This window comes from Melospiza georgiana, chromosome 3, assembly GCF_028018845.1.
Source record: "Melospiza georgiana isolate bMelGeo1 chromosome 3, bMelGeo1.pri, whole genome shotgun sequence".
NCBI classification, from domain to species: Eukaryota; Metazoa; Chordata; class Aves; order Passeriformes; family Passerellidae; genus Melospiza; species Melospiza georgiana.
Window position 1 is genome coordinate 34,072,100 of NC_080432.1, and position 21,520 is coordinate 34,093,619.

At 36.2% G+C, this 21,520-nt stretch overlaps 1 protein-coding gene across 1 annotated transcript in view; it reads left to right on the plus strand.

Annotated features, from left to right (window-relative positions):
- USH2A (usherin) overlaps positions 1 to 21,520 on the plus strand; it is a 372,550-nt gene that overhangs the window by 215,031 nt on the left and 135,999 nt on the right. Inside the window, exons 38-39 of the mRNA XM_058020039.1 lie at positions 18,538 to 18,688; positions 18,856 to 18,998. Coding sequence (XP_057876022.1) covers positions 18,538 to 18,688; positions 18,856 to 18,998 — 294 coding nt within the window. The remainder of the gene's footprint in view (positions 1 to 18,537; positions 18,689 to 18,855; positions 18,999 to 21,520) is intronic.

The following is a 21,520-nucleotide window of genomic DNA, read 5'->3' on the forward strand; positions in this document are numbered from 1 at the left end:
AATTTTTTTTCAGTGAATGGTGGTGCATTCTGGCATGGACAGCTAATCTAGCCCAAGAATATAGAGAGACTCACCTGAATTTTGTAATCTGTTTTAGAGTAAAAGTTGTAAGTGCTGACAAGGAGCACTTACTGGATAGACTTAGAGAATTTGTTTAATAATAGTAATATAAATAATTGGCAATATATTGAGCCAGAATCCACAAAATAATGTATCTGTAAGAAAGTCAATTAAAATGTGCTGATTTACAGTGAATTAGGCTGTAAGCCAGTCTGGATATTATCTTCATAACAATTTGAAATAAGAGAGTTGAGCAAATATGCCCTAAACATTTTCAATGATTTTTTGTAGCTTTGTTGTTGTTTGTTTTTTTTTCAAGAAAGCTTATATTTATAGCTGATGTAGATGTGCTGCTTTTGTATTTTCTTTTCATAGACACCCTAGCTAATTAGTTTTGTTAAATAAATGTCAATGTATACAATTAATTTAAGGCAATTTTGAGTTTTTAAGTGAGAGTCCAACAACATTTGTTTTTGAGAGATGTGTGGTGTAGATGTTGAGCAAGAATAATGTAGAGGAACATACATACAATTTGAAAGCAAAAGAAAAGAAAAAAAGAAAAAGGAAAGAAATATAATAAAACTTAGAGTTCAAAAACCCAGCCATGAAACAACTTGCTTACAAACAGATGGATTTGGTTTGGGGACTTCAGAAAAGTGACTAAATACAACACAGAGTTTTTATGACAGATTACTGAGGAACAAAGAAAAAGTAAATTCCCAGCACATTTTATACTTTTCCTATCTGATTGTCAAGCTGCACCTACTATTAAAAATATATATATTCTCATATAATAATAAAACTGCATCTGAGTTTTACTGCTCATTTAAGACTGAGCAGTAAGACACTGATATTTCTGCTGTGTCACATTTCAGTTTTGCTTAGCAAAATTTGGTAGTGAAAATTTCACCAAATGACAAGGTAAAGGATCTTTAAAGATAAGCAAGGATGTGCACAAGTTTATGACAGCCATTAAGATACACTTTCTTTCATCATTAGATTGTTGTTGATTACAATTAGAAAACTTATAGCTTTGAAATTATCTTTTTTATGACCTTGTGGTAGTTTAAAAGCAATACCTCATTGGTTAAATAGGTTTTAGTTCATGCTTCCTTTTAGTTAATGATCTGAAAACATATTATCCTGATTTACACATAAAATCATGCTGAAAAGCATGTGGCATTCACTAGGATATGTGTGTTTAAGTAGAATTAAATTAGCAGTGAGAGTTATTAAAGAAATCTTCCATACCATTGTCCAGTGGACTGTGATCTGTAGAGAAATGAATAATAAATGAAGCAGTGCATATGAGAGAAGAGCTCTCTCACAGGCTGTGTTTTCTCTATATATGTACACATGTACAGACACACACGTGTGTATCTAGGACAATATAGGTTTGCTTTACTGGGATGTTTATTCTAAGGAGCCTTTGAGGGTTATACAATTCCATTGCATGCTAAATTATGAGTGTAATGGTAATTTTGCACTGGGCAGTGTTCTGTGCCTTCACACTTTCTAAATCATTAAATGAAATCTAGATGCTACTTAAATAAGAAGGATTTTATTTTTTTACTTCAGTGGTCAAGATTTCACTTAGATGGAAGTGGTTTTTTTTTTGTTTGATCAAAAAGTAAAAAAGGTCTCATTATGTACAAAAGCACAGCCTTTAAGAAAGTGTTAAGATGTACCATTCTCTTTTTAAGGATACCAAAAAAGTATTTAAGTATTTCTTAAAACTATTTAAGAAATCTACAATGGGGGGACTAATTCATGGAGCTTGATGGAAGATTGTCTGAGAGGGAGAGTGATAGAGGACAAAGTAGTATTTCATTTTGAAGTTATTGCTGATCACTGTTTTACAATTATGATACAATATTTTTTTCCAACATGCATTTCTTTTGTTCCTGTATTTTTTCTTAACTTTAAAGCACGTTGCACACAATATAAAGCAGACCAAATTTTTAGTGTTACCTGACTGAATATATCTTAATTTCTTATCAAGCTGATTTGCCATGCTTAAAGTCAACACTAAAAAAAGCTATCTTAGAAATAAGGAATTTATTTTATCTACACTTTCGACTAAAATTGCAGTGCAGGTTCAAGAGTTCTTGGAAAGACTGAAAAAATAGAAACTGAATCCAAATGGTAATCCATAAATATGAAACTTCCTTTTGACCCTTACCCTGTAGTGGTCTGGAGTTACTAATGGGGTTAGGATTTCAACTCTTAATGGGACTCCGTGCATTAGTGTTTGGTATGCATGGAATTCAGCATTCAGTTTAATAAGTGGTTGACATTGGTGATGTCCCTTAATTTGCTTAAATCTAATTGGCTCTTTTATCAGTCAAACCTGTATGGATTGGCAATTGATCAGAAAGGGTCAGCCATGACTGTGCATGTACTTAAATGCTGGAACCACCAGTTAAATTCACCATTGCATAATAAGAAGCTGAAACCATGAGAACAAATGATCTTCAGAGTCAGAAAGCAAAAGAAAGAGGAGAAGTTTTTCAGGATGTTCAAGTTCAGAACAAAGGCATTATGGAGTATATAAATTTTAAATACACTGCTTTTTGCCTCAAGACTTAAAGCTTTTTTTTTTTCCAGATGAACTGAAATCTTGTCTGAAACTGTCTTTGTTACATCAAAGAACTGCATAGAAAGCTAAAAGAGATGGAAGAGGCATAAAAGGGCATAGTTTAAAATGATTAGTGACAAATTTCATACTGCAGAGGTAGAAGTAAATTTTTTTGAGTTTTATATTTTTTCCAGAAGGAATAAATTTGTTCTATTTATCTTGTCCTAACCTGCTTTAGTAGAAGCTGTAAAAAAATAATATTCTAGCCAGTACTTCACATTAATTTGAGGATGCCACCCAGCAAAAGATCTGGAAAACAAATTATTTTAGAATTAATTTAATTAGATAAATGAATTGAAGTGATAGGATATAAAACTGCAAAATTCTGGGAGAAAATGTTTTGCAGAGAGCTCTTGGTTATACATTTTTGTCCTCGATGAGTGCTACTTCTGATGTAGTGGCACATAGAAGACCCCATCATTTTAGAATTGCTTTGTAATAAGGGATGGCGAGCTAGCAGAAAGGAAATTTGCAATCACTACTTATGATAGCTTATACTCTAGTTAAATACTTTTATTCCCTTCCTTGGCCACCAAAGCCTGAGTATGGAAGGCAATGGGAAGAAGATGGATTTTGTTGAATAAATAGATGCAAAAAGAAGGGTGGGCCGCTGCTGTGATGGGAAGCAGGAGGGTGGAGTCTCAATCATCCCCAACAAAGCAGGAAAAAGGACTGGATTTCCAAGTCATGACAAGAGGTCTGAAGACTGTTTTGGATGGTAATTCTGTATCACATTGCTGAGTTGACTCTCTGTGGATTCTTATTACAAACCGTTAACTTGGTGCTGATTTATCTGCAGAAAAGAGCCTCAAAGAATTGATACATCCTGTGTGAAACATATAAGGAAAGATACTCTCAAAAAAATCTTCCTAAGCAGTGAAGTGCCTCTTTAAACTCTGCCATGATTTATTAAGTATGTTGTTCAATTATGTGCTCTGTCTGTGATTTGCACAACATAGGAATGTCTGACAGGAGAAGATGTAAGATTTTGCCTTAGACCCTTCAGTTCCTGCCCCTTGCAGGTCCCTTCTTTCTGAGTGGAATGCTGCATGCCACTGCCTGGGCTTGTTCTCAGCAACAAAATGTGAGCCTACGTACCTGTAGCTGATGTTTGTTCAGTACATACAGGAGATGGTGTCCTGCAACCAGAGGGTGTTGGCCACTGTTAGCTTAAGTCACAACACCTCAGAGACTGGATACTGAACCTCATCATAGGACCACTGATCTATTTATGCAAACAAGTAGGAACCACATCATACAACTTGTATTCACATCTGAAAGCATTCGCTCGTGGAGGTTGATTGCTGAAGCCAGCAGGCCTCCTTAGAGGAATGAATATTCAATAAACAAAGAAAACTGATGCTAAGTCAGAATTATGTTGGAAGAAAAATCAAACTTGAATACGCTAGAATTTTCCCTGTGAGACAGATTTGTTTTCCTATGTTTCCTACTGTGACACCATAAAATTTGTTTTGAAAGCATGTCCTTTGCTTCAAATTTCAGGTATTTGAGGCATCACTTCTTTTTCTCTCCTTTCCTTCTCCTCCTTCTCATTTTCCTCTCTCTCCCTTCGCTTTTTAGAGAGAAATCTAAGAGAAAGAATCCAAGGGGATTCTTTTGTTCTTTATCTTCTATGTTAATAGAAAGTTATTAGTGAAAAATTGTGAACATATCCTTTCTACAGGTACTTTGAGGAGAGACCAGGATAGAGCAGGGAGTGGGGCAGAGCTCTCCTGCATCTCTCATCAATGAGCTAGCTAATTACAAAGGGTCAGTAGCAAGGCATGTAAATTGGCCATTCCATTTCCTTTTGTCCAGAAAGGTGATATCATGGGAATATAAGGATATAAGGATATAAGGATTCTGAAAGTGCTTGTCTGGGAAACTGGGAGTTTCTGTTCTACTGAAACAGTAATTCTTCTCTAATCTCTGCAGTATTGAACTGATTGTCATTTTCATTAGTGCTACTTTCTTCGTTTATTCCCTTCTCCCAGGCTGTTCAGCACACCTTTCAGTGAGCTCATACTGTGTCCATTCTTGATTTTGGATGGGTGTTTTGCATGGCAGGAGACAAGAGAAGTCTCATTCCTGAACAGTTGTGTCTTCAAACTCTGGCAATGGGAGGCACAGAGGTGCCCTCTTTGCTGCTCACTTTCCTAAATTGCAGCCAGTTGGGGCTCAGCCTGACTCCACACATTGTAAAGGTTGCTTTAAATTGAAGCTTAGTGCAAGTCCCTACTCATAAACCTGAGTTTTGCCAGCAGGCAATGATACTCCAATTATGTATTTTTCTTCTGATTGCCTCCTTCTCTTGGCCTTTGCACCCTGTGCTTTTGGGGCTGGGCAGGTACCCCACAGTTCCAGCTTGCTCTTTCCATGCTCCAGACACAAAGCACCTGCATTTAGCATCTCCTCAATTCCTTTGTCTCTTCTAGAGGAGCATGAAACAGCTGGGACAAGAAGATCAAACCAGCAATTTTAGTTGCCTGGAAGACCATGGATGTGTTTTGCTTGCTTAGGGAGAGCCAGATGAGGCAGGGAGAACTGTGTAGCAGCTAACTGATCGTCTATAAGCAGGCAATTAACCTCACTGAAGAGGTCTCACTCAGGTCTTTCCAAAACCTTAGCCCCAGAGTGAGATCCAGACTGTACTTAAGAGCTGTTAGAAGAAATCTGTACTAGGGAAGATGCCATGCTGAAAAACTATAGCTTGATTTACTTCAGAAATACAGAAGAATATCTAGAAATGGGGCAAATGGGCTGTTGTGAAATTTAGAGGTCGATCATTATTTAAAGCTATTACCTACTATCACATTAACCTATTTCAGACCAATTTCAATTGTACATGAAAGAGGACACGATTTAGAAGAAGTGTGCCAATTTTATATAATCTCAAGCTTATTCATTCTGGAGCTTTTTTTACTTTTGATTTTTCATTCTGAGCAAATCTGAAGATTTTTCAGTATTGTAACTGAAGTCAGCAACGCTTATGTGATAAGTTAGGCTCTGCTGAAGGAATTCTATAATAAAATGCTGTTGAAATTCCTGGTGAAAACATGCAGAAGACATTTGAAAAATCACACCATGAATTTTGCCTTTAGAACCATTTCCCAGATATATGTAAGTACTAGGAAACAGATCAATTTTTGTGTTACTTTACTGCAATGATTTGTGCTGCTTTTCTAAAAAGCCCATGTTTTTTATACTTTCTTTTTTTGACAAATCCTGCCCCTATAGGTTTTGGAATAAAATTTCATTTTCATTAACTGTCAGCAGAGGCAAATATCTGTGAGTTTTTAATTTGTTCATAGGTTTGCTGAGGTTTTTTTGGTCATGTCAATCTGTATTTTCTGCACATGAAATGTGCAGAAAAACATGGGAGTTAGCCTGGTGATCATAAACCATTTGGGTAAAGTGGCAAGGTTTGAAGGCTTGAACCATTTTGCACAGTTCAGGAAGTTTTGAAGTTCCTCTGCCTGCAATGACCTCTACACCTCCAGCAGAGTTCTGTCACCCTGTTGCCTATTTTTCATATTTCCATATTAGGGAAAAAATCCTAATGGGGGAAAAAATAAGGGTTTTTAAAGACCTTGCTGAGGTTTAAATGTACAGGAAATCAAATCACTGTTCTTTTCCTCTCTTTAGCTAAGGAAAAAATTAGAAATAATCTTTCTTAAACATCATGGCCATGAAAGTGCTTTCGCATTGTTTTTGCTAGTTCTATATACAGTTTAAAATTACTCTTAGTAACTACATTTTGGGAGTTTTCTCTGTAGTTTGGAAAATTGAAATTGAATTAAAAATATCTGAAACTTTATATCTGAATTTTTGAAACACTTTGCAGAAAAGAAGTATTTTTCCTTCCTATAGTTAATGATTTGTTCTGGTAGTATTTCAAGCTTGACTTTTCCCTACTTTTTCTGTGTACCTCCCCTTTTTCTGTTACATCTATGTTGTTAACTTCAGCTTAGTTGGCTGAGTACCTGAGGAGAAATAAGCCTTTCTTAAAGGCAGAAAAAGGGAGAGAAGTTGAATGAGAATTAGTGACTAGAGTCACCACTTCCCCTCTGGTGTTCCTATAATGCAGTGTTGGTGTGTGCTACCCTCTTCCTTTCAACAAAGGCAACTTCATAGTCTATAGCCCTTAAAGGTTGATTCCTGATGTTTGACAGCTTTTTCCTCACTGTTCTTTTCTTTCTGAATGTTATTTTTGTGTCTGCATGCGTGTGCAGGGGCGCACACACAAAAATGTATATGATATATCAGTATATGTATGTTCATGTATAATGATTGCTTTCTGTCTCTTTTTATCTTTGGATCTCTATGCAGATCATGCTTATTCCTCTGACAAAGAAATACTATGCTCTTAGATTATTTCCAGCTGAGTAAAATAGGGAAGGGAATAATCTATTTCATGTTGCTGGGGGATGTGTCCAGTATTGAATTATATTAATCCTTACTGTTTGTATACTGACCTATTTACTTTGATGATTTTTACAAATGTATCTGCCAAATCAGATTTCCAGTAGGTGACTGAGGATTGCTATTCCCATTTTACAGACAGAGAGGCATGTATTAGCAGCAGAAGGTAAAAGAAAATTTTATATTCCTCCTCATGCTGGAAAGTATAATATACATGTCACAAAGTTTGTCAGCCTTTTTTCTTAGACTGACTTAGCTTTTTTCTTACCTTAGACTGGGGGATTGCCTCTCTATGAAAGGTGTCACCATTGTTTAATGCAGCTAATATGTACAGAGAAAAATGCATGCATTTAGGTTGACTGAGTTCAGATTATCTAAAAATTTCTAATAATATGTATATATATATATATATATAAAGAAAATAAGTTGAATAACTGAAGAGATGGCATTATATAAAGAAAAAATACTTCTCTTTTCTCTATTTTTCTTTAAGTTGAAGCTTTGAGTACTCTTACATACTAAGTAGCCTATTTGAGAGGGCTATTCATAAGAAATTGATACTGCTGTCCAAAATACTCAACTGATGGCTGTAATCTGAATTAATCAGCTGTATATTTTCTGTGTGAAGGATTTAGCCCTTTGTTTGAAAAATGAACAAAGGAGAGGAAGTTTCCTGTGGCTCTTTACTTTTTGTAAAAAGATTGAAGAAAATCTGTATTTTAGAGAGTAAGTATTGCCAAGATATTTAGCTTACTTCAACCTCTGATTAATAGTGTATGTATTTTGGGGTAAATGCTCTAAAATGTCTTGTGGCACAGAAGGCAGAACACATTCAGCCTCATTTGGGTTTGAATAAAGCACAATGGTGTTAAAATGACTTTTAATCAATTAGGCCACCTGATTTTGAACAGGATGACAGTAGTCAAGGTCTTTTCAGTAAAAATACTTGTGAGCAGATCATTTATTGTTGTATATTGACACACTACCACCAATTCCAGTGAATTTATGTGTTCTTCAGTATTATCTAAGGAAATGAAGGCCGGAGATAATTCATAGAAGTGGTTTATTTGTTACAAGTGTCTAGAACGGGGCATTAACTGATGGGTAGCTACTTAATAATGCTGTATGAACATTCCTATGTGGATAGCTTGGCTATAAAAGGTTGTAATCCTTTTACCCTATTCATCAGAGAAGTCAGCTGTATATTTTGAACAGATTATTTCTGTGTGGGAGTAGTCTTGTCTGAATTGATTTTTATTCACTCTAAATATTAAATATTTACCTTCAGAATATAACAGCTACATCATATTTCTGTCAATTCTGTATTTAGTGGGGAACTGTGATGGGTTAAAAACAATCAGGGATTTTTGTCACAGTTAGGTGCAATGGAGATATTACCTTTGATATTCTTTCTTTGTTAGAACACAAGTTGAAAAAAAGGAGATCTGGATCATTCATCTTGTCTCCCAGTTGCTGGGCAGTGTATTAATTTCTGGGTTCTTAAGCAGGCAATGCAGAATACTTTCCACCTATCCTGTTGAAACTCTGCTATTGGTTGTAGGGGGAAGTCTCATTTATTGGGGAAAAAGAGAGCAGATGCTGTTGTGACGTGGGGCTGCTGACACTTCCCAGACTGGGGTGGGGGAGTGTGCACAGCAGCAACACAGGGCAAGAGGAGAAGGTTCTGAGTTCTGTGGTTCATGGCTCTCGATTTATGCTGTTCATCAGTGCAGGTGCTCAGCATAAGCATCAGGATGTGATCCTATTGCTATTTTCTAATACAGCTTAATTCATTGATACCACAGCTGTTGGACTGGACCCTAACGTGAAGTGACAGCCATAGCATTGCATTTGGCATTTCGAGCAGTGATAAGAATTCTTGTTTACTCTGTAAATGTGGTGGCTCAGATTTGTCAGCCTTGGCCTCGTGTGTTACATAAGAGAATAATACACAGTGCTTTGTTGTTATTTTTCCTAATTATATCAGTTTTATTTCCAGAACTAAAATTTTGATTCCTCTCTATTCCATTGTGCAGATTACACCCCTGAGAGTTTTGCACGTTGATCAATGGCAGGGTTTGGTTGTATAGGAAAAAAACACTCAATGATGACAGATACAATTAAATTAATTCTTTGCTGTCTCCTTTGATGTACACAGATTTTCCTCATTAATATTGATGGACTTCAGAATCACAAGAACATGCTGGGGGCAGGGGGGAGAAAGCCCCTGAATGTTGTATTTTGCTTTTTGTGGAGCTGACTATATCGCTTTATGTTTAAATGTAAGGAAAGCTGCTGACAGTTTTGATATATTAAATTATAACTGAGAACTAATTCAAGGATCAAAGATACTCTTTGGGAGACATCACTTTACTGGTAGGAAAAATCATTACCTTTTTTCCCAGTCTCATGTATTTGTACTGTATGTCTTGGAAATATCATTCCCTACAGTTTCTGAATCTTGATGTTTAATTTAACGCAAAGGTCTTTGAGCAGCACAATGGGAGGGGGGCTTCTGTTAGTGAAACCTGGTAAAAGGAAATTGAAATGTACATGTTTTTTCTCATTTATCAAAGAAGTGCAAAAATCTAAACTGACATTTTATATCAAATGAATTATGAACTGTGTACCTCATACCTAAGGGAACAACAGCTAAATTAGACTTTTGTTAAAAAGAGAAAGAGAGAATAAAAATAGGCTTTTAATAAAATATACAGTCATTTTTGGTGTTTTTTTCTGAATCTGACATATACTATACTTTGCAGAAGAAAACTAGAGAATATAGGCCGCTTCAAAGTCTATCTACTTTAAATGCCATAGAGTAAATTGAGAAGCAGGTTAAGACGACACACAAACCAGAGTTTCTACTTAATAGATATTGTGGCTTTGATATTTTTGTTTTCAGCCTTGTCCAACTCAGGTGAACAGGAAAAGTTAATATGCTTTTTAATAGCGTGAAGATTGGAGCAAATAGTATATACTTGAGGGAGGGTTGCTAGGGGGTTTTTTGGTTAGTTGGGTTTTTTTAGTCTTTCATTTGTGATAATGTGGTTCCTGAAACAGACTTCCAGGGAGCAAAATTTTACAAGACACCTGATGGAACCTTAAGAAGTCAATTTTCAAAGAATTATGCAATCGGTATTCTACTGGCATGGCTTCTGCTGTCTTGAGGTGAACAACATTTCTTGCAAGCAAAGACAAGACTCCCAGTCTGTAAAGTTAGAGTTTTTGACTCATTTTGACACTGAGTCAAAGTCTTTTTGTGATTACCATATATATCATAAGGAATTAAGTAGTAGCTCTGAACAAAAGCCAGCTCTGTGTTGCCTTGATTACTAGGAGCAGAAACTTTAGGGAACCTCTTTTCCTTCTCTTTCTGCAAGTAAGGAAAGAATTTGTGAGATGGAAGTCTGTTCTGGCTGCAGTTGTTTCATGGCCAAAAGGTAGTCCAGTGACCTGGATCTCACAGATACCTGTAGGATATTCAAGATATAATAAGACTGCACCACCCACTGTGTGTAGTGGCTCCCTAACACCAGCTAATCTGTCATCTTGTCAGATCCATTTCCTATTTATGGGCACTCTCAAGCTTGGTTTCCATCAGAAATGGTAGTATTTCACACCATCCATTATGTACCACAGAGAAATTTATGGATTAAAAATAACTACAGGTAATCTTATTGCAGAGCTAATTTATTTGAACCCCTACATTGTTCTCCAGTCTGTACATACAGTAATATATAAACTGAGGCTTCTGTCAAAATGCTCATCAACTGGTAGCACTGAGGGTGGGCTGTTCTTTAACAGGGTGGTCTGTTCTTGAGCAGTCCACCAGCACATCCGTATTGCAGGAGTGCAGTATGAAGAGACTTCTTATTTAATGAGACTTCTTGTTTAGTAAGAGCATTCACATGTTTTCCAGTATCCCATTTTCTTTACCATTCAGCTGAGGGTGCTGTATTTTCTTAGTTTCTTTTGCCATGTTGGATGGAGATCTAGAATCATAGAATCATTTAGGTTGGAAAAGATCTTTAGGATCATCAATGAACCATTAACCTAACATGACCAGCCCCACCACCAATCCGTGTCCCTAAGCACCACGTCTGCACACCTTTTAAATACCTCCAGGGATGGTGACTCCACCTCTTCCCTGGGCACTCTGTTTCAATGCTTGACAACTCTGTCTAGCTAATAATCATTTGCAGAAGCCATGTCCACTTGTTCAAGAAGAATGATGCTTTCTGGTTTTGAATATCTGGTGTTATCCTTTTTCTTTCAGTTATAGAATAAATCACTATTAAAAATAAATTTTTAAGAGATTGTGCTTCAGAACAATGCGTATGCTTCTTGTAACATCACCACCTCTGTGCCTTTTCCTTTTTCTTTTCTTTCCCTTCTTCTTTGGGATTAGAATCCCCTTCAAAGAATTATAAGGCTGAAAAAGAGTTAATTGGGAAATCAGCTAGTGCCATCTTCTTTCCTCAAAAGTGTAAATTATCTCATTTTCTTTAAGCATTCGTTTAGTCTGATGGAGATTTAAAAACTTCTTTGCAGCAGTTTAATCCCATTGCTGTGTGTCCTGTTTCCCAAGACACACATTTCTGCGTATCCTGGGAAATATTCTCTATCTTTGCATAACTTCTGCAAAGTTGAAGATTCTAATGTGTCTATCCTTCCTGTTCTTTTAACTATATAGGTTTAAAGTTTCTTCCCTTGACTCTTCCCAAACACGAGTGATAAAATTTGGGGGTTTTTTTGTTGCTTTTGGGGAGTCTCTGGATTTCCAGAACTATCTAAGAGCTGTTTAGTTTCAAACAAGAAGCTACAAGCTTAAAAGCCACCCTCCAATACTCTGAAATTCTGGCATCAACATTAAGAAAGAGATTTTAATTTAGCCAAAAGTCTGCTCACCAGCACTCACCAGAGGTGTTTGCATCAGCGTAGAAGGTACCATGCCTGCCTCTGGTTATATCTCTCTGATGCCAGACACTAATTATAAAGAAAGCTGTAAGATTTTGAAGATGATGTCAAATTCTTTAATCTTTTTCCTTTGAAAAAAACAAACAAACCTAAACCCAAAGCGGCTAAACAACCAACTACAAAAAAGTCCAATAATAATAATTATTGCAATTCAAAAAAACCTTCTGAACTTAATTTCTAAAGCTACTTCATGCAGGAAGCTGAAGTTGTTGCTTGATGATAGACATGATCTTATTCCCACTGCACTTGCCACATCTGTCCTCCTAACTTAAAACAGGCAGATCTGATAGTTTCTTAAAGCTATTTTACAGAGATATTTCATTTTTCAGTGTCACAGTTAAACAACAAGAGCTGTTTCTTTAGTTGCAGCTTCTGCCTGATTCTGTAATACCTTTCCTTATGTTTTTTCTTCATAGTATTAAAAAAATTAATTTTGTTATATGGCAGTTATTGGCTTGCCATCCTTTTGAATAGTCCTTTTGAATAATTTGTTTTATTGGGCAGTTTTGAGTTCTAGCCAATGTCCTTACTACAGGTATTAAAATCATTAATCATTCAGCTAATTGCTTATTGGCATTCTTTTGTAGCTTTTAGAGTTTAGTAAAGTTCTTGCTGAGTAAGATGGACAAACTTCCACCTAACATGAGGAAGGAAGGCAGGTTGCTTCTTATGGAAAGGTGAGGTGACAAATCTATATGAAAAATCTATTTTTATAGTGTTGACCTCAGTGAAATGTAATATTTAGAAAAGGACCATCTCTTACACGGATTTCCACTTGAGACCCATGCCCAGGTTGCAGGTGTTAAGGTTGTACATGAAGAAAAGTTCATTAAAAGGAGGGGAAGGTCTGATTGTTTTGGGTTTTGGTTTTGGGGATGGGGTTTTTTTTTGTTTTGTTTTGGTTTTTTGTTTGTTTGTTTCTGGAACAATATTAATGAGGAATAAGTAAGCCTGCTTTGGGATTTCAAAAGACAGTTGTGTTAAACTTTGGGTCTGCAGGTCTTTGAGTAAAGCCCAAGCTGATTTTTAGAGCCCTACTAAAATTATGCTTTGCTGCTAGGAATACCAAACAGTGAAAGTGCAGAAAAATCCAGTTAGAACTTACATACTCTATCCAGATAAAGATAAATTTTAGATTTTTTTCCAAACATCTTATTTTATTTTTCTGAATGATATTGTACCATACAGGTAACATTAAGGATTAATGCTAAAAATGCTCTTCTAAATAGATTTACAAATCCATTTCCTTTCAAATGAAATTGCTATTACAGCAGAAAGCAGAAGTGTAAAATGTGATAGATCGTGAAGAGAGAACAAAATATTTCTGAACCCAGTTTATATTATGCTTCTGAAAAGAAAATTACATGAGGTATGAACAAGTTTGGACTTAGTCTAAGTTTGCAAAGGCTTTAAGTTTTGCCAAAACACAGCATCTTTTCTTCCCAAGATAAATGTGCCAGAGAGGGGATGGCGAGAGGGCCACCATGAACCTTTCACATTTTGTGTTCCAAAGTGCAAGGATGTCCATTGAATAAGGGTGCCTTGTCCTTGGTTTGTGTATTGTTAGGTGGAGCTATATCTGTGACTGAAAACATTCAGCAGTGACATTATAAAATTAGAAATAAAATCCAAAAATGTTTTGTGCATTTTCTTGTAACTGAGAGTGGGAGAAATAACATGGTTGCAAATATGTATTAAATGAAAAAATCAAGACCAACTCTTATATTCAATATATGCTGAGAAGGAAAAATTATGGGGAAAGAGTTAAAAACCAAACTGGAGTAAACTTTGGTGAACCTGTGAAGATAAGAAACAAAAAAAGCAATCTTCTGATTTACTAAGAGATAAGGGTTTATAACTAGCATGGTGTTCTAGTGATGACATGTGGCCCAACATCATGGCCTGTCTTTCTCTGAAATGAAACTAAAACACATGCTGAAGTTGAGAATTATGGGGAGTGCAATGACTGGAATTATTTGGACTGAGCAAACCACTAGATAACAGGCATACCTGAGAAAATGAGAAGAAACAAATGTCAAAGTGCAGAACATACTGACATAAAAAGTGCCATAATAAGATGATGTCAGTATGGGCACCTAAAATAGGAAATGAGTCAGGAGTACCTAAACAAGCACTACAATGAGATAAAGAAATGGAGTTTGTGAATTGAACCTGGAAAAGAGGAAGAGTAGTCATGTCAGAGCAAGACACTCATCTAAAGGCAGTCTGAGTGGAACTTTTCCTTGCTGTTTTGGTGCAAATGCTGGAGAGCCTATTTTCCTTCTCCCCTGTAATTAAATCCCTGCAGTTGTCATTTGTATCCATGTGTATGAAATATATTTTGATAAGATACAAATGCAAAATATTTTATATATGCAGATGTGACAACTTACAGAGTTATATATTCATAGCTCCAAAATATTCTAGATGCCTATCTGGAGATATTATGGATACATTGGGGTCAGTATATCTGATCACTGTTAAATAGAGTGACACTTCAAAGTTGGTATGAGTTTGTACCAATTTTATAGATATGTAATCGAGCTCTGCTTTTCTTCTGGCTTTTCTGCTTCCTATGAAAGGAAACATTTTTATAATTAAATAATTTATTGTCCTAATAGTTCACCTTTTAATAGTCCTGCTCAAAGTCGTCTACTTTCAGAAAATTTACATTTCAGATAAATCCTTATCATAATGAATAATGAATACCTCTCGGAAAAAAAATAAGCTTTCAACGTGGAATAAACATTTAAGCACAATAATTTCACACAATGATTGCTGTCCTAAAATAAACAAATACTTACAAAGCTGACTATTTTTGCATGTTATTTAAGATAAAGAAATTGAGGCAATAAGTTGAAGCTCTTTTCAAAGGCTGCTTGGCACATTACTGCCTGAAGAGGGATCAGATCTTTCTCAATCCATCTGCATGTACCTGAGTATTTGGAATACAATATATCATCGTCATCTTGAAACAGTCTTCAGTTTTTATTGTTTTCTGAAACTGTTTATTAATTATTTGATTAGAATTGACATCTGATTAAATATTTTATTCTGCCTTTGTAGTCTCTTGATATACAAAGCATGACTTTCTGCCCTGCTAAGTGAGGATTTACTGGGCTAGATGTTGATTCAGTAGGTTGCAAGTGGAGTGCTTGCCCCCTGAGGGTCATATTAAAGCTCGAGGGGAGATTTTTGTGCAACACTGCATCTTAAAGACGATATATCAAGCTGATAGATACATGGCTCTTCTGTTGAGAAATTCACAGTAGAATTATTGCTTGTTGCCAGTTATTACTTGGGTAGTGAGGAGTCTCTTGGGGATATGGATTGGATAAAAAGGGTTAAGCTGGGGGAAATGTTACACTGAAGACCTTGATGATGAGGAATGCTTGAAACAGTCAGAGGATGTTTTGTGTGCAAATTAGAATTACCATTTTGGGGGGTAAGTGCTCTGCCGTTTTAATGAGCAAATCGTGATTAGTTTAATAGAGCACCTTTCTCATTATGACTCAGCAGAGACTTGACAATTTATTTGCTGTACCCTCCTGCCCCCCTGCCCCATTCCTTTGGAGAACAGTCACTAGTACATCACTGAGGAAATTCTCTGTGGGCCACAGGAAGCCATTCAGATAAATACAGTTGCTGTATATTGAAACATGTTGGTTTGAAAGTAGTGAGCTTGGCTTGTTCTACCAACAAGACTCAGGGTCAGGCGACTTTCACAGTAGAGATTTGTCCAAATTTTATGCTCTTCCCTATGCTGTGCTTTTGTTGGTAGAAGAGATTTGAACATTTAGCTGAGATTACCTACGCCATTTAAATAACATCCAGACTGTGGAATTGTTATTGACATTTAGACAGCTACATCTTTGTTTTTTGATGAACATTCCTGTGTCGCTATAATAACCACCTCTATACATACATAAAGCTTAATCTGAGCTTTTACTTTGTAGATCTCAGCGAGCTTTACAAAGAAGGATCAGTATTATTATCTCCATTTAACAGACTGGTAAATGAAAGACAAAGGTGAAGTCATGTGTCCTGACAGAGCTGCAAATAAATTTAACGCTTTTGCCTCCTCAGTGAGTTGCCTCACACTGTCCCCTCAATAATGTGAACTTTGACTTCCTGGCCAAATTACTACGTCGGTTAATTAGATTCATTTTTAGATGTAGCTTTTCTTGCTGTGTAGAATTTCTGTGTGAACTTGAAAAACTGGTGTATTTTAATCTGCAGACAGTTTCGTTTCAAATGAGGTAGTACCCAGCTTTGAAGGAATATTGACTCTTTCTGTTGGTGTCAGCTTAAAAACCCTGAACTAAAAATTTTTATTTTCATTGCATCATCTTTCTTGCACTATCTCAGTTTGACTTCAGGAATAACCTTATAAAGGATGCCAGAAAAATACATTATTGTCTGAGAGTACTATACTTTACATCCATAAGTTTTAAAACTTTTATTGCACAACTTAAATCCAACTCTGCTTATGTTGGTGCTAAACAGAGAAATGTTATGTAAGGTAAATAAATGAGTTTTTCCATTTTACTGTGAGAGTGAATGTCATGTGCAGAGACATTTGGTGTGCAAATGTTTGTTTTTGATGGCTCAGCTGGAGGGATATTGGAGCTATTTAAGTTAAGTCAGCCACCTTCTTCTCTCTGAGGTGAAGTGCTCACAAGCTCGTTATTGGCCTTGAAGGTGTTGGCATGGGATTTGCCGACCGTGAATTACGTAAATCTCAGATATTTTCTGGATTTGGAAACAGGAAGATTTTCAGGTTTACTTGGGATTTACCAGAGCCTTTTCCCCTAGATGTAGATAACAGCAGCAGGAAAGAGCATCCAAACACAGATTGGCTCATGCCCCCATATTATATGTTTTCTTTTTCACAGTGACAGAGAGGAGCAGAAGGAAATGAGGGAAGCTAGAGGTTCTGTTGTACTTCATCTTGTTCTGAAAAAAAACAGGAGGGCTGTAGGGCTAGGGGCACAACTATCAGAAGTACCTGAAAACTCTAGTACCCCAGAAGCCAGCTTTTAGTAAAAATTTTGTATGAGAACCGACAGATCTTGAAATTAATGTAAAGGGAATAAGTTTCTTAGGTTGGAGCAGGACATGTTTTGTGCCTTTCCCAGTAATACAATTTGGATCTGGAGATGAAAAATGTGGAAGTGCCCCAGATGTAAGTATAATCAGAGTAAAAATATCAGATGCTAGTTCACATATCTGTTAATGTATATATCAGTATAAATAAAAACTATTAGATGTGATTGATGTCTTTCTTTTTGGAGTTGATGCATCCTTTCACCCGTCTCAGGGAGAGAATGACTCACACAGTGAATCACAAAGTCTGTTTCTTCCCTCTTAGTAATCATCTCATACACCAGTGGTAAATGAAAATAATAAAGCTTACTGTAAATTACTGTTTGCTCATCTTAAAACTTACAACTTAGGCCCTGGAGGCTTACAACTGCACTTTAAGTTAAAGACCTGTGAGACTGGTTTTTCTTCAATAGAGACAAGAAGAAAATAACAGGAATGAAAAAGAATTTCTATTAGAAAGACCAAAGGAAAAAAGGCAAATGGTAACTACTGGACCATGAAAAGCAAAACTATTATACAAGAGTTTAAATAACAAAGGTAGTAACTTTCCAGTGCTTTAACTCTAGAAAAGAGCTACAGAGATATTGGCTGGCTACAGATGTGTTGTATATAAAAGTTACAGATGTGTTTAAATACATGAAGTTTCTTCAACAGATTGATCTCTTGTTAAAGAAAAAGCAAAGCCATAAACTCACAGGTGCAAATTGTCATAGTTCTTTTTACTGCATGCAGTGAAATTTGCAGCAGTGAAAGGTCATTGGTGGTATCATTACTGACACATTTTGATCTGCAGTTCCTTGGACTTCATAAAAATTAATTTCCTTAACAAAACAGTGGGCTACAAACTGAGACTTCTGTGAATCTATTTTGATTTCTATCTAAAGATGTTCTTAACTTAAAATTTCCTCTGTTATCTTCTTAAATTATTATTAATTTGTAAGGGCAAGAAGGTATCTGAATGATAAAAAGTCTGATCAATTTTACTCATGCTGGGTAACATTTCTGTGAGCATTTCCTTAGCTTCTCAGGGTGGCAGAGCTGGGCACAGGGAGAAGCAGATAATGTTTGAACAGGTGGTAGAAAATATGTTGCTTCTGAATTACTTTTGGTGTTTGGAGGTTTGCTTTTAGCAAGATGATACTCACATATTGGAAAGAAGAAAATTAAGAATCAGCATTGTTCAGTAGTGAAAATGTTAAACTAAATGGACCATGTTAACATTACTGTTGATCCTGAGGAACAGTTTTTCCAGTATATGGAGCATTCTGTTTCCACATGGCATATGTTCTCCATGGTTTTCTCTGCTCTAATTCATCCATGTTTTTCAACAGCTCCAGATGGCGTGATGCCTCCAAGGCTTTCATCTGCCACTCCGACCAGTCTTCAGGTTGTCTGGTCTACACCAGTTCGCAACAACGCCCCGGGCGCGCCCAGCTACCGACTCCAGATGCGGCGGCGGCGTTCTGCTGGTGACATTCTAGAGTACGCACAGCAGCACGGCCACCATCCACTGTCAGCTAGCAAAGCCCCCTTCCCTCGAACACAGCTCACCTTTAGGGTGGCTGGTCTCATTACAAGACTTAATGTTTTAGTCATTTTTGATGTGCTGGGATGTGTTCTGAAGTAACTCATGCTGTTTTTCTTTGCAGTTTGCTTCCCAGCCCTACTGCTTCCTTACAGCACCAGGTTGGAGACCTGCAGCCCTACACTGAGTATGAGATGAGAGTGGTTGCCTCCAATGGTTTTGGCAATGCTTACAGCAACTGGACTTCAATGACTACAGCAGAGGACAGTAAGCAGTCAGATCTTATTTATCTCCCTTTAGCAGAAAATATAAATAACAGTCTAGCTGCCATTGTACTTAATTTCTTTAAGTTATCTAGCTTTCTCATTTATATAGCAGTAATGTATTTTCTTCCCTAGTATTAACTTGAAGTAAAAACTCCTAAAGGATCAAGTATCTGTTGTCTTACATATTCACTTGAAAATATGGATCTTTACATACATATTTTGTGCAGCAGTATGTTATTTCTATATAAAATATCCTTCTAGCAGTATATGGTTAGTTTAAGATACACTGGTAAGTACAGCTTTGTAAGTGGTGTTCCTTTATATTCAGGGACTTGATTCTGATTTCAGTCATATCAGAGAAAATAAGTTGAAATTAATAGTATATGACAGTTGTCTTATCTCTGTGTTGAGAATACTCAAGATACCACAGAACTTTTCATTCCCAGAGATCTTTGTTAATTCAAAGTAGTGGCCTACTGGTCTGAAATTTGGTTTGTCATTGTCAATCCCATCACTTTCATTGTTAATAGTTCTATGTTCTCCAGACTCACTCCCCACAATATTTTCAACAGTCCCTTTATTTAGCAACCAGCTGTCAGAGTATAGGTACAGCCAGTTAGTTAACAGGACAGGATTTCGCACCTGATTCAATATGTAAGCAAAAACATATGACAGTATTTGAGCTTGTTGTTTGCAAGACAAATACAAACCACACTTTTTCCAGACTTGTTTTTTTTTTTTTTTAAGGAACTGAGCTGTTAGCTTTCTTGTACAAGGTAGCAGGATAGCTAACATTGACAAATATTCAGTGTTGGTGACTCAACTTGATTTTAGTCCCTTCTCTAAATGGTCAGCTGTCTATATTGAGAAAACATTGAGTAGAAAATGTTTTTTTCCCACAACTTTAAAACATTTTTCCTTTGAAGCTGAGCAAATGATTCACAACAGAAATTTATCTGATAAATTCATTTAAGCTCCAAAGGTATTAATGCTTCTATGAACATACTACCTATAAGTAAATGTAAGTTCTGAATTTTTTTTTTAGGTACCAGACCTGTGTTATCAACCTGTAGCAATTCTTGCTGGGATTCAGTTATTTCAGTACGTTGTTTGCTAACAAAAGTGGATACAATACTATTGAACTTGTCTGCATTCATAGTCAAAATGCTACCAGTCTCCTAAGACTATTTTTTTCAAATTGAAATAGTTATTTAGGTCTGGTCTGCTGGTTCACATAGTGTTTCTTTTCACATACAAAGATGAGAGAAGTACATTTCAAAGGCATCTCTTGTTACTGATATAAAAAATATTTTTGTTAAGTTGTAGGTGTACAATTGTGAAATTCTCTTTTGAGGAGTTAGGGCTAGGTGGAAGCCCCACACAGGAGATGCAGCAGTATCCAACAGCCCTCATAGTTTAAAAAAAAAAACAGCCAGCTTTCAGTGGTGACAGAGGACTCCGTGGTGTCATTGTGGAGAGCTGCCATCTGTGAAAGGATATTCAGCTCAATTGCTTAAGACTGAATGATTGTCATTGGGTCTAAGCAATGTTTTTGTCAAGGTTTCAACATGATTCCTATGAAACTGCCTGTACTGACAGTTTGTTGCAGAAGTACACTTAATTCCTGGCCCTGCTAGCCAACAGACTTTGACTTTTTAAAGTACAATTTAATAGTGGAAATTTCCCATATCTCTTACTCTGTTGAACTAGATGTGTATCTACATGTTCTTACTGAATTTTATGCTGTAAATATATGTCTTGTCTCACCAAAGCATAAAGTACCTGTAGGCATAAAAAATACGCATGTGTGTGTGTCTGTGTGCACATACACTTGACAGCAATAGATGTGAATCAACACATCCATTTTTAAAGTCAGTAGAACTCCAGTAATGCAAGCTGATGATTTCACAGTATATCTGTGTATTATATTTAATTTATGATAAATATGTGGTAAAATAGGAGGATATTGGGAATCATTAAGGGAAAATTAGTAAATGCTGCTATAAAAATAAATTGTATCAGACAATGGAAGATCTTAATGTACAAATTAGTAGATTTGGGGTATTTTTTAATGCTAGAAAACATGCAATAAAGAATTTTCAAATACTTCCTTTTACATGATTTGACACTAGTAACTGATCCATGCATTTTTTAAAGTCTAGCCTGCCCATGCCAAATAACCAAAATATACATAACTATGAATATTTTAAAACCTGCTAAACATACATTAATAAAAGATGTTTGTTCCAGTGATCTTGATAAGTATAACATCATATTTACTGCCAGAATATCTACAGATAGAAGCATTTGATGAAGTTTCTGAATTAGAGCTTGCTTTCAGTAACTTGAATGTAAATTTCTGATAGCTCTCTTGCAATCAGTGTAAAGGCCACTGAACTGAGGTCAGTATGTACCACTGAACTGAGAACAGAATCTCATACATTCAGAAATAAAACTAAACCTTCTAGATGTAATAAAGGAGATACAAGTTAGGTTTTCCCTTTAGTTATGGGGAGCCTTTGA